Below are 13,634 nucleotides of genomic sequence, written 5' to 3' on the forward strand. Positions count from 1 at the left end.
CGGAGATGGCTGTCCTCTTTCAGGCAGCCAAGCGGGAGAAGGATGGGCAGCCAAGCAATGGTGGGGGTGGAAGAGAGACGGCAGCAGCTGTTGCAGCACCCACACCCTAGCTCGCTCACCTCTCATCAATCCCACTTTGCCAACAGGCACATGAGCTCGGAATGGAGATGTGGCGGGTGGAAGGCTGCAAGGCAGAAGGATGCCTTCAGTCCAGGGAAGGAACCGCAGAAGGAGCTGTGTCACTCAGGCAGCGCCCCGAAAGCGCTGTGGAGCTGCTGCCTTGCAGGACAAGGCGGGGTGCTGCTTTCTCTGCTGAACAGCCCCAGTGAAGGAGGCACATCATTGGAGGTCTCTACCCCTGGCAACTCCTGGGTGGCAATTCCGCCACCACTCGGCAGACCCATGCAGCCTGAAGGAGGCAAAGATGCCAGTTAGAAAAGTGCATTCCTCTCGCGCACCACTGAGGCTGTCAGCAGCGTGCGCAGGTCCATTAGGCTGCAGCAACCACGAGTGGGGAAAGCTTGATCCCCATCGGCGCTATGGCAGCCCAAGCCCAGCCGGGATTGCGTTCCTCCCCCCCATCTCTGCTGGACCTGGGTAGCCAGGGCTCCAATGGGGATCTGGCTTTCCCCACTCGCGGTGGCCACTGCCGGTTTGGGTAGTCGGCAGGGCGCTGCCCAAACCGGTGTCTGAGGCTCAAAGGCCCTCTTCCTCCAGCCTTGGGGTGAACGCCACTTCCTACCCCGCCCCCCGCCCCCGCGACGCTTCAGGGAAGCCCAGCCAGGCGCCGCGTGTTCTGTCTGGTTGCGGACAGGGAAATGCTGGGCTTTCTCCCATTTCCTACAGGGTCCCTCTATTGCACCCACTGCCGCAATTGGGTGCGCGAGGGGAACATGCTTCATGCACAGGCAAAGGGCAAGACCTGCGAGGGGACCAAGGCAGTGGTGGGTTCCTCCCGGTTCGGTCCGGTTCGGCCGAGCCGGTAGCGGTGACGATATGACGTTACCGAACCGGTTCTTCCCCCCCGCCCTCCCACCCACGTTATTCTTACCTTTTATTTGGTCCCACCCCCAATCTATTGCTGCCTCCTGAGTCCCAGCTGATGACTAGAGGGAAAAAAACTGTTTAAACTCTTGCCTCGGGGCTTCAAAGGGCCGTCCTATAGCTGATCAGTGTTAAAAGCAAACAAATGAGTCAGGTCATAAGTACGAGGACTGGTCGTAAGTGTGAGGACCTTCCAGAAATGATTCTGACCAGCTAGCCACGCCCACCTAGTCACATGACCTCCAAGCACACCCACAAAATAAGCCACGCCCACAGAACCAGTAGTAAAAAAATTTAGAACCCACCCCTGGACCAAGGACAAGGCCAGCTGCAGAATCCCTGCTGCCAGACAGGGACCTTGCAGACACCCTGCCAAGTGGCAGCGGAGTTGCCACTCAGGAGCTGCCAGGGGTAGAGACCCCCAATGATGTGCCTCCTTCAGTGGGTCTGTTCAGCAGGGAGAGCAGCGCCCCGCGCTGTCCTATGAGGCAGTAGCTCCACACTGTTTTCGGTGCACTGCCCAAGTGATGCAGCTCCTTCAGACCAAGCCCCAAGGCTGCAGTCCCTTCCCTGGACTTAAGGCAGCCTTCTGCCTTGCAGCCCCAGCCCCACCCCACTGAATCTCCATTCCGAGCTGTGGGACTGGTGAGACGTGAATGAGCTAGGGATTGGACACAGCAACAGCCACTGCCTTCTCCCCCCCCCTCCCGCCACTTGGCTGCCTGTCTTTCTCCCACTCGGCTGCCTGAAGGAGGACAGCTGTCTCCACCACTGGACAGGAAGGTAGGAAGGGCTGGCTGGCCAGCAGATCAGCGCTGCTGAGCCCCCGTCTTGGGGCTTCCTCGCTATATCCAAGCGATCCCTGCCTGGTCCGATTCTGCCTGCCAGATGTGCAGAGCCCTTGCCCAATCCTGTTGCACAGGTTTGGCAGATGTGGAGGAAGCTCCGGCCAGCGAGATTCCAAAAGTAGATTGAGACTGCCATGATGTGAATGGAATGGGATTCAGCAAAGTTTCTCTTCCTCACCCCCATTTGCTCTTGTAGGAGCCGTCTCTTTCCTGACAAAGAGATGGGAGGGAGAGAGGGAATGGAATGGAATGGAATGGAATGGAATGGAATGGAATGGAATGGAATGGAGCAAGGTTTCTCTTCCCCACCCCCATTTGCTCTTGTAGGAGATGTTTCTTTCCTGACAGAGAGATGGGAGGGAGAGAGGGAATGGAATGGAATGGAATGGAGCAAGGTTTGTCTTCCCCACCCCCATTTGCTCTTATAGGAGCCGTCTCTTTCCTGACAGAGAGATGGGAGGGACAGAGCGAATGGAATGGAATGGGATTCAGCAAGGATTGTCTTCCCCACCCCCATTTGCTCTTCAAGGAGAGAGAGGGAGAGGGAGAGAGATGGTTGGATGTCGACTGTATCCTTCTTGGGGCTGAGAAAAATTGCTGCAAAACGAAGTTTTCTGAAGTGGACCACTAGACTCGTAAACAACTTAAAAAATGATCTAATAAAAAGAAAAGTCAAACAAAAGCAAATAAAACACTCCCAGGAGGAAAACAAATTAAAGTTTCATTTGTGTGTATTATATAATGGACTGCTAAATTGGCAAAATGGACTACTAAATTGGCTGTGACTACCCAGCCACACCCACCCAGTCACATGACCACCAAGCAACACCCACCCAGTCACATGCAACCCCCCCCGCCACACCCACCTAGCCAATCCGGGCCCCAACAGTCTGAGGGACCCTGAAGTGGTCCCTTGTTCAAAAAGTTTGAGGATCCCTGGTGTAGGGTCTTCTGCTTGGACAGGGGATTGGACTAGATAACCTACACGATCTCTTCCAACTCTTGTTATTCTAAATTCTAATAATGTTCTTGGCATTTCATTTGCTAGATGGCTGCCTAAATCTAGATCTTCCAATGGCAGTTCATGTAGGGCTCACAGTGAACCAACAACACTGAATCAAAAAAAAAAAAATACATCACTGTAGGTGGAACAGATTTCTTGTAGGACATCTCTTGGGGTTAACCAGATAAGTATTCTGATAGGATGCTTCCTATTTGTCTTCAAGAGTTTCTTCCAGAGTCTTCTGCAAGAACCAGAAGAACCAGAAAGGCCTGATACTATATAAATATGACAAAAACAAAGAAAATGTTGGCCAATCTTCTTTGCAACTGTATTTTAAAAAGATCTTCCACATTTTTATTGCTTTATTAAATATTTCTTCATATCTTTTCTATTTTAGGAATCAACTATAGGCTCTTCTGTAATGTATTAGAATTACAAAATTCTACTGCCAATGACACACTGCCTAGGGCTGCACACTAGAGTGCCTTTATATAACAGCCATTATATACATCCAGTAAAAAAAATAAATGATTCTCAACAATCTACAATGTCTCAGTAATAGGGCTTTGTTTGGATACCTCGCTGAGAAAGATGTTCAAGATGTTCAAGTCTTCACTATTGTGGTCTCTTCATCAAAACTCTGCCTTAAAGTTCTAAAGAGACTCTAGGAAGTACACCAAGTTTCAAGGCTTCATGTTTTAAGATGCACTTTTATTCACACTGTTAATTGTACTAAAGTATGTTACCTTTAGATACAATCTGCGTTTTTGTATTATTCTCAGTTCTTCAATTAATGTTAGTCATTGCCTCATTTGAAGGTAAAAGAAAATATTAAATTCTATTTTATTCTGTGATACATATTTCCTGGGATCTTACTATTCAGATGTTCACAGTAATGCATGATATTATCAGAACAATAAGAATTCCAGGAATAACTGGTAATCCTGAAATAAAATCCTTTCTGGGTGGCCAGAAAGGAGATTGAAAGCATAGGAAGGAAAACATTTCCCATTTTTAATTTCTACCTGCATTCCACTATGGCATATTCTATTAGTCATTATACAAATGCCCTAACTTCATATCAGTAGACAAATGTAGTTACAGACCCAGCTGTATTCCCACTTGAGGTAAATTCTAATCTCAACTGTTAGAACTCCAAATCTAGCATTTTAAAATCTATTCCAAAAGGCAGGTTTTAAATCAATATACATTATTCCACCTCCAGTTATAGAAACTTCTTCAATTATAAAGTATATGTGATCATTCTATTAACATTAATGTTTCTAAAAGTGTATAATCATGTGTTTGAAGTCCAGAAGGTGTTAGTGCCCTTTAGTGCATATATAATATTGGCTCTTTTGTTTATATCAAAGCTTGTAAAAATAGATTTGGAAGCTCAGTGTCTACAAAAATAATTTCAAGAAATGGATTGGCTTAAATATCTTCAATTCCCAAAATTTAGACTAGTGAGACATTTCATTAATTCCCATGGTTAGCTGGTATCACTAAAACTGGCCATTCATTTATAACTTATCAGTTGCATAAGCAAAAATCTAGACAACAGAATTGAGCATATTGGAAATTTTAAAACAAGAAATAATAAATTAAAATTTGCTTTTAAATGCATACAAAGAAATAGCTTCCATGTATAGTTTAGAGTCAGTCATGATGTCTACCTGATTGCACTCTTGTGCTCTGTTTTCATAAGAATTTATATAAATAGCACAGCAATTAACACTTTAAAACATTCATTTCACCCAGAAAGCATGAATTAGCTAGGAAAAATCCAAATTTTCACTACTTTTGAAACATCTTTAAAAAGAGATTTGGCCTGCAGTACTAAACACAATGTCTAGAAATTGGCCCTGCTGATTTTAATTGGAGCTACTTCTTCTTCTTTTTTTTTTAATGAAAAGTTTTACAAAAAAGAAATACAAAAATTTTCCCCCCATGTTCCCCCCACCCTTCCCCCCCTTCATCCCCCCCTCCCCCCCGACTTCCCAGAGCAAAATACAAGATATTTCATTTAATCAAACATAAACTAGATTAATCTACTTATCCTCAAAGTACTGCCTCCCCCACTGAAACCTTAACTCCACTACAGATAACCAAATACTTCTAATACTAACATTCATTCATAAGCTATTTGATATTTTCTTGTCTGATACTTATTTTGAATATAATCAATCCATCTTCTCCATTCCGATACGTATCTTTCTTGTGTGTGATCCTTCAAATACTCCGAGATTTTCGCCATTTCTGCCAGGTTTGATACTTTCAATATCCACTCTTCAATAGTAGGCAAAGAGTCCTTCTTCCAATATTGAGCTACCAGCAGCCTAGCTGCTGATATTAAGTTCAAAATCAATTTAGTCTCTGAAACTGTACAGTCCGTAATTATACCCAATAGAAACAATTGAGGAGTAAATTTCAACCTTCTTTTCAAAATGTTCTGCATCACCCACCAAATTTTTATCCAAAATGCCTTGATTTTCTTACAGGTCCACCATATATGATAATAGGTTGCATCATTACATTCACATCTCCAACATTTAGCTTGCAAGTTCGAGTACATACATTATAATTTTTTAGGATCTAAGTGCCATCTATAAAACATTTTATAAAAATTCTCTCTTAAATTTTGTGCTTGTGTAAATTTAACATTTCTGACCGAAATCTTTTCCCACTTTTCCATCATCACTGGTTCCTGAAAGTTTTGTGCCCATTTTATCATACAGTCCTTAACCAGTTCTGTTTCTGACTCTATTTCCAGTAATGCATTATACAACCTTTTAATATGCATCTGACTTTGATCTCTAATCTGTTTCACCAAATTTTCCTCATTTTGCATAACCCCAATTTTTTGATCCTCCCTCCATCTAGCTTGAAGCTGACCATACTGAAACCAAGTATAAATTATCCCTTCTTCTTTTAATTCATCTAGAGATTTCAGTTGCAATCTCTAGATGAGTTTCAGTTACCCCTTTCCAAAAAAAGAAGCTCTTTATAGGTAATCACCTCTATTTTTTGCTCTATACTTATATTTTCTATTGCATGTCTGGGATTTGCCCATATAGATATCTTATAGTTCAGCTTATATTGGTACTTTTTCCAAACCCTCAACAATGCATTTCTGAGTATATGACCCTTAAACACTTTATCCACTTTTTTTTCATACAACAAATAAGCATGCGATCCATATAACAAATCATAACCTTCTATGTTTAACATTCTTTCTTCAGTTAAGTTAAACCAATCACTAATTTGTGTTAAAGCTGCTGCTTCATAATACAATCTTAAATTAGGCATTTTAAGACCTCCTCTCTCACGTATATCCTGTATAATTTTCAGTTTCACTCTTGGTTTCTTCCCAGCCCAAATAAAAGTATTAACCCCTTTCTGCCATTCCATCAGATTTCCTTCTTTTTTAAGCACTGGTATCATTTGGAACAAAAATAAAAACTAGGTAGTACATTCATTTTTATTGCTGCTATCCTTCCCAGTAGTGATAGTTGTAACTTTTTCCATTTTTCCATTTCTTTCTGTACTTTTTGCCAAAGAATTTCATAATTATTTTTATACAATTTCGTATTTGAGGCTGCAATATATACTCCTAAATACTTAACTTTTTTAACTACTTCAAACCCCGTTATCCTCCCTAACTCTTCTCTTTGAGTTATAGATAAAGTTTTAGTTATCATCTTTGTCTTGTGTAGATTTACTTTAAATCCAGATACTTTACCATATTGAGCTACTATATCCAACATATAGGGAGCCGCTTCTATAGGTTGAGATAAAGTAAGAACCAGGTTGTCTGCAAACGCTCTTAGTCTATAATCCTGCTGTCTAATTACAATTCCTTTTACTTTGTCAGAATCACGTAGCTTATTCAACAAAACTTCTAAAGTTAAAATAAACAACAATGGCAACAAGGGGCAGCCCTGCCTCGTACCTTTCTGAATTTTAAACACATCTGTTAAACCTCCGTTAATTATTATTTGTGCTGTTTGTTCCTGATATATTACCCTAATTGATTGTATGAAATACTCCCCAAAGTGCATTTTTTTCTATTATTTTAAACAGAAATTGCCAGTTCAATCGATCAAATGCTTTCTCTGCATCCACAAATATAAACACTGCAGGGACCTGATTATTTTTCTCCAAATATTCCAATAAGTTTATAATTTGCCTAACATTATATTTCATCTGTCTCCCTTTTATAAAACCTGATTGGTCATTGTGAATAACTTGTTGCATAACTAGCATTAATCTATTCGCTAGTATCTTAGCAAAAATTTTATAATCCGTATTCAAAAGTGAAATTGGCCTAAAATTTTCAGGTTTAATACAGTTTTGATCTTCCTTCGGAATCAATGAAACAAAAGCTGTTCTCCAAGAGGGTGGAACTCCTCCCCCTGATTGAATTTTACAAAATAGAGTTCTAAGCGCCTCTACCATTTCAAGCTGTAGGTTCTTATAATAAACAGCTGTTAGTCCATCTGTTCCTGGAGCTTTCCCTATTTTTAACTGCTTAATTGCCACAACAGTCTCCTCAGAAGTTATTGGTTGATTCAATCCTTCCTTCTGTTCAAACGTTAATTCTAAAATATTCCCTTCCTTTAAATATCTATCTATGTCTATACCTTGTATTGAGTCACTAGCATATAACTTTGTATAAAATTCCAAAAAAGCCTTTTTAATCATATTCTGTTGGTAAACTTCCTTACCTCTATATTCTATCTTACTAATGACTCGTGCTTTCTGTTTTTTCCTCAACATGTAGGCCAACCACCTACCTGGTTTATTGGAATTACAAAATGTATTATGTTTAGCATATTGTAAACTAGTTGCCACCTGATCAGCCATTAACATATTAAATTGCCCTCGTAGTATATTTATTGTTTCTTTTACTTTCTTATCTCCTGGATTAGATATAAGTAATTGTTCTTTCTTTTTTATTTCTTCCTCTATCTCTTTACGCTTCTTTTGTTGTTTTAGTCTATATTTATTATTCATATGTATTAAGATACCCCTCATATAGGCCTTACTAGCATCCCAAACCATTTCCATAGGAGTACCCTTATTCATGTTAATAACAAAAAATTCTCTCATTTGTTTTTTAAGCTCCTTTACATTTTCTTCATATCTAAATAAATTTTCATTCAACCTCCAAGACCTCCTTTCTCCCCTCTCCTGTTCAAATTCAATCCAGACCGGACTATGATCAGTTAAAGTTCTTGGACATATCTTCGTCTTCTTCACCCTGGAAATAAAATCATTTGTGATTAGTATAAAATCAATCCTGGAGAAGGATTGATGTCTATCAGAAAAAAAAGTAAAATCTTTTTCCTCCAGGTTATGTTCTCTCCAGATATCTCTCAGTTCTATATCTTCCATCATATCAAAAAAAGATTTAGGTAGTTTTGCACGTGCTGAAGTCTTTGATAAGCTTTTTTTATCTTTCTGCGTATCAATTACTCCATTCCAATCACCCATTAATATAAAAGATTTATAGTCCCATTGTATTATTTTAGTATGTAAAAATTTATAAAACTTGTCTTGTTGCTGGTTAGGGGCATATACTCCAATAAGAAGTATTTTTCCAGACTGTGTCAATAATTCAATTGCAATATATCTTCCTTGATCATCTGCCTCAATTAAATTAGCTGATAGTCCTTTCCTTACATATATAACTAGTCTATTTTTCTTCTCTGGCACTGATGCCACAAAATTTGTACCTAATCTTGAATTTATCAAATATTTTTGGTCTGATAATCTAATATGTGTTTCTTGTAAGCAAATAACATTGTTGTTAAATTGTTTCAAGTAGTGAAATACTTTCTTTCTTTTTTGTGGCGAGTTTAGGCCATTAACATTCCAAGATAGGAATTTAGTTGCCATCTTTAGCCTTTCGAAGCCTTGTGAGCATCAGCTGAAGCTCCTTCTCCACCTTACTCTTCAGCCTAGCTCCCCCCACTGCTTCTGTTTTTTGGACTTCTTGAGATGAGTCTTGAGGTTGTTGCCCTTTTGATTGTTGTTGTTGCAATTCATAAGTTGATCGGGTCAGTCGTTGTGCTTTCGGCTCTCCCTTCTTAGGTGGTTCCAAAGTTGGGGGTAAGCCCCCAAAAGCCAAATCTTCTTCCATAATAATTCCTCCAGCTGCAGCTTCAGCGTAGGTTTGTATCTGTTTACCATCTTTTTCTTGTTGTAACATCTCCATTTTCTTCCTCCCACCCTCCCAGTGAGGGTGGGTATCCAGCCTGTAAAACATTTACATAAAAATCTTTTGCCTTCCAAACTGTGTTTAACCAGTATCTTTCTCCTTTATAAGTCACTATTAGACCAGTTGGAATGCCCCATCTGTATGCCACTTGTTGATTTCTCAACTCATTTACCAGAAAGCCAAAGTCTTTCCTGCTTCTCAACATCTTTGGAGGAATCTCTTTCAAAACCACCACCTCCTGCCCAGCCACCTGAACTTTATTCTTGTAAAAAGCTTGTAAAATTTCATTTCTGATCCTCCTAGTTGTAAAGTAAATCACCACATCTCTTGGCAGCTGTCTTTGTTTTGCCAACCAGGAATTAACCCTGTAAATTTTATCAATTTGGATTGCCACATCTTCTGGTCTTCCTTTAATTATCTCCACAATAGTATCAGCACAAATGTCTTTTAAATTTTCTTTGCTATTTTCCTTCAGGCCTCTCAATCTCAGAGCAAACTCCATAGATCTGTATTGTAACATTACCAATTCATCATCCACTTTCTCTGTTCTGGTCATGACATCACCCATTTTGCTTTCCAAATTTAAGTTGGCTTCATTAATTTCTTCAACTTTCCCATCAAGCTGGATAACAAGATTTGAGAGTCCTGATACAGCAAAAACAATATCATCTCTTATTTTATCATGCTCCTTTGCTACTGCTCCCTTGATCGAGCTTATGTCTTCCTCAATTTTCTTAAATTTCCCTTCAACAAGTAGTGTTAAATTGTTCATTGCTTCTCTCATTGCTGTTGCTTGGTTATTCATGGCTTCTTTCATAGCTTCCTTAAAATCATTAAGTGCTCCATCTTGACTCTGGGTCTGGCTCTGTGAATCAGCCAGAAGTTGTGCTTTCTGTGTCACCACTGACGCAACTGGGGAGCCTCCCCCTCCTTTAACAACTCCTGGTTTCACTTGTCTAGAAGCCATTTTTTTTCCTTCCCCCCCCTTTTTCTTTAAAAGCAACAAAGTCTTTAAAGATGTTAATTTATAGTCTCTAATTTGCCAAACAGAATAGTTTTTTTTTTCTCTTCCGTCCGCACTCTCAGTTCCCAGCAGTTAATAGGCAGCTAATCCACTCTCCCAGTGCAGAGTTCTCAAGCACTTTCGTTTCTGGCTTTCACTTTCAAAGCCCTAACAAAGACGCCATCTTCCGTCTCCAGCTCCAGATTCAAATTGAAACAAAGTAACTTCGGAGTTAAGCTCTGTACTTTTAAGGCTTGTTCTCCTGTTTTCTGCTCTGCCCGCGCTTGGAATCAATCAAACTCACTTTTAAAAGCAGGATCGGATCGTGGCTTCTCGCTCTGCTTTTGCAGAGTCGTCCTGGCTCCGGAGCTGCTTGGCAGGCTGACTGAGGAGCTCTCACCCTCCAAGCCTCTGGAAATGATCCAGAGGACTTTCGGGGGGCTCTACTCTCACCCACCAGCTCTCCTCTCCTTCTTTTCCCAAAGGAGAGTTTTTCAGCCGCTAGACAGCCGATTTTGTGCTGTCAAAGCGGCCTTTACGGAGACGCAGGGCTGGCGGTCATAAATGACCGTCCACGGAGCCTGCGGTGCCAACCGGAAGTCCAATTGGAGTTACTTCTGACTACAACAAGCCTAGGACATTATTATACAACCATAGAACTACACCAATTATAGTTCCATTAATTTTGTTGTGCATTCCTTGTCGCTTGTCTAAAATTTCTATTGATATTTGGTTGTTTGGTTTTTCTTTTTCTCAGGCAAAATTATGTTATATGCAGCATGCAACTGTTATTTGTCTTTTGTCAAACAACTAATCTGATGGCAGGATTTTGTCTACAATATACAGATATCCATATATGTATAATGCTAGTAAATGTTCCTCAGCAAAATTAGGTTCCTATACTATTGTAAATTACACACTTTCAATCCACACTTTTTTCAGTATTTGTGCAAAATGGACTCCTAATTTCTGCAGATCTATGTTAATTGAATGAAATGGCAGGTGGTTTACATATTTATCCAATTACACTTATAGCTAATATTGTATATGTAATGTTGAATCCAATATGACTAATTTTAATAGATAATATATTGGCCCTTTTCTGTTAATGTGATACAAACAAAATGAGTATGGAATAGAATGTTTTCCATAAGAGGCATGAAAAGCAACTACTGTGTTTAAAATTTATATTATTCAGTCTTTTTTGAGAAAAATGTTTCCTGTTTAGGCATTGCAAAAAAAAAAAAGAGGGGAAAAAATCCCTCTCTCAATGTATATCATTTCAGTTTTTACAAACTTTAATTGTGCCAAATGTGCAAAGAATTATCTTACTGTTTAAAATAAATTATAAAATGTGTATGTTACAATATAAAATAATTATTCTGTCATGATCTGGTTTCAATCCTTAGTATTAATGTTTATATTTAGATTATTCTTTTTATAAAGAAAAATATTTCAATGTCAGAACAAATTAAGACAGTATGATTCAGTCTGAATTGAAGTTAATGCTTGCCTTGTTATCTGCATTCTTGTCAGCAGAAATGATAAAAGAGTAAAACAAATAATTTATGTAAAACAGGTTTTTGAGCCCATGATATTTACATATTTTCTGATTCAATGCTCAGTGTTTAGAAATATAAATAATTTATTAGACTTGCAAAAAGATTTAATTATCCTTTGTATCCATTCTATATACTTATTCCTTCATATGTTGGATGACCATATTAACATAGGAACATTTTCAAATATATACCACAGAATTTACCAATTCATTGTCTCGCCCCAAAACTCTGATAGTTCTTACCAACGATCCACAAAATCATATCAATCATATATTTAGGCTGCAGGTTGATGCAGTGAAAGCTTGATTTTTCCATGTATTGTTTCTACACTGTCCAATGCAATACATGATGAAGTGGTTGCAAATAAGAAACTGAGCAATCTGTTTGAAGAGTGTAAAACATACTGCATGTAAGTTAAGGTATTCATCTAAATGGAAGCTCCCTCAAATTGACAGTTTGTAATCCATTTTTCTCGGGAGCTTTCCCAATATGACCAGCTTGTTTCTCCAAAGGTAGAACATCACTATCAAAGGGATGCTTAAGAAGATTAGCTGGTTTGCCAAACATTTTACTCTTATTTTGAGGCAATAAATCATTCCTCATTTGTCATGTTGAGTAGAATTAAACAATAAGCTCCCGACTAGTTTGCTTTTGGATCCTACTTTTCAAACATGTCATGTTGTTCACTCTCACTTATTTCTTTATTAAATCCAGGATCCGTAAATTTAAATTTCCCAGAAAACAATATAAAAAAGCATTCTTTTCATCTTATTTAATCCTAAAAAATAATTAAATGGAACTCTTGTATAGATTTCATTTCTGTAATGTTTTTATACAGATTGAATCTGTATCTAAACTCTGTTACTTTATATGTCAATATTTGTAACAAGCCTAAAAAATAAAAAATATCACATTTGTGACTATTTTATCAGGTTTATTTATTTCATTTTTAATTACAAACTTAAGCGTAAAACAAATCGTAGCATATATTATCTATAACTTTTTCCAATAATTTTTAATCTGGGGATTTAATCTGGGAGATTTCCCAAATTAATATGAGTTACAACTGTGATCTTCTATTGTATAAACAAATGGGTTCTCTAAAGTTAAATCTTATTAATCTAATACTTTATTATGTGCTCCTTCTTATATATATTGAACTCATAACCCATTTTAAATGGTAATTATAATCAACCTCCAGGTTGAAGCATTAAGAGGTTGGACTGAATCCATGTTTCCCTCAGTACCCAAACAGGGTACTGAGTACAGCATGCAACCCATCCATTTGCCAGATATGCATCTGCCATTGCTAATGACCAGAGAAGTACAGTTCACAAGATTCTTGAAATTGGATCACATCCTTAAGAAGCAAAAATGCTTTTTATTTCTTTCTTTCTACTCCAATTAATTATACAGTTTAGAAATATTTATTTATTTATTTATTTATTTATTTATTTTATTATTCATATTTCTATGCTGCCCACTCTCCGAGGACTCTGGGCGGCTTACACCAAAGACAGTATACTAAATAGCATATTGCCCCCAACAATCTGGGTCCTCATTTTACCCACCTCGGAAGGATGGAAGACTGAGTCAACCTTGAGCCGGTGAGATTTGATCCACTGATCTGCTGAACTAGCAGTCAGCTGAAGTAGCTGCAGTACTACACTCTAACCACTGCGCCACCTCGGCTCTCTAAATAGAATATCTTTTTAGCTTTAATTACAAAGTTTTGAAATTAAACACTTTATCATTTGTGTATGCAATAGCTTGCAACTAAGAAGCAGAAGAAAAGAGGTGGTATTTCAATAGAGTGATTTTTTTCTTTCCATTAAGAAGACTCAAAGTGACCATTAATCAAGTTGTGCTGCTTTCTGTTCCTGTAGAGCACTGAGTATCAGAACTGAACTGCAACACACAGGCCTCAACTTCTTTTGTCCAAACTTGAGTT

The 13,634-nt window shown here is 38.8% G+C and overlaps 1 protein-coding gene across 6 annotated transcripts in view; it reads left to right on the forward strand.

The window, feature by feature from the left end:
* MYRIP (myosin VIIA and Rab interacting protein) overlaps positions 1–3,423 on the forward strand; it is a 253,774-nt gene extending 250,351 nt beyond the window's left edge. For all 6 annotated transcript variants that reach the window (XM_060685982.2, XM_087894133.1, XM_087894130.1 and 3 more), the window contains one exon: positions 3,293–3,423. In XM_060685982.2, the coding sequence (XP_060541965.1) occupies positions 3,293–3,325 (33 nt within the window). In that variant the 3' untranslated portion in view covers positions 3,326–3,423. The remainder of the gene's footprint in view (positions 1–3,292) is intronic.
* The last annotated feature ends 10,211 nt before the right edge of the window (positions 3,424–13,634 follow it).

Source organism: Pantherophis guttatus, chromosome 4, assembly GCF_059756535.1.
Source record: "Pantherophis guttatus breed Tessera chromosome 4, ASM5975653v1, whole genome shotgun sequence".
Classification (NCBI taxonomy): Eukaryota; Metazoa; Chordata; class Lepidosauria; order Squamata; family Colubridae; genus Pantherophis; species Pantherophis guttatus.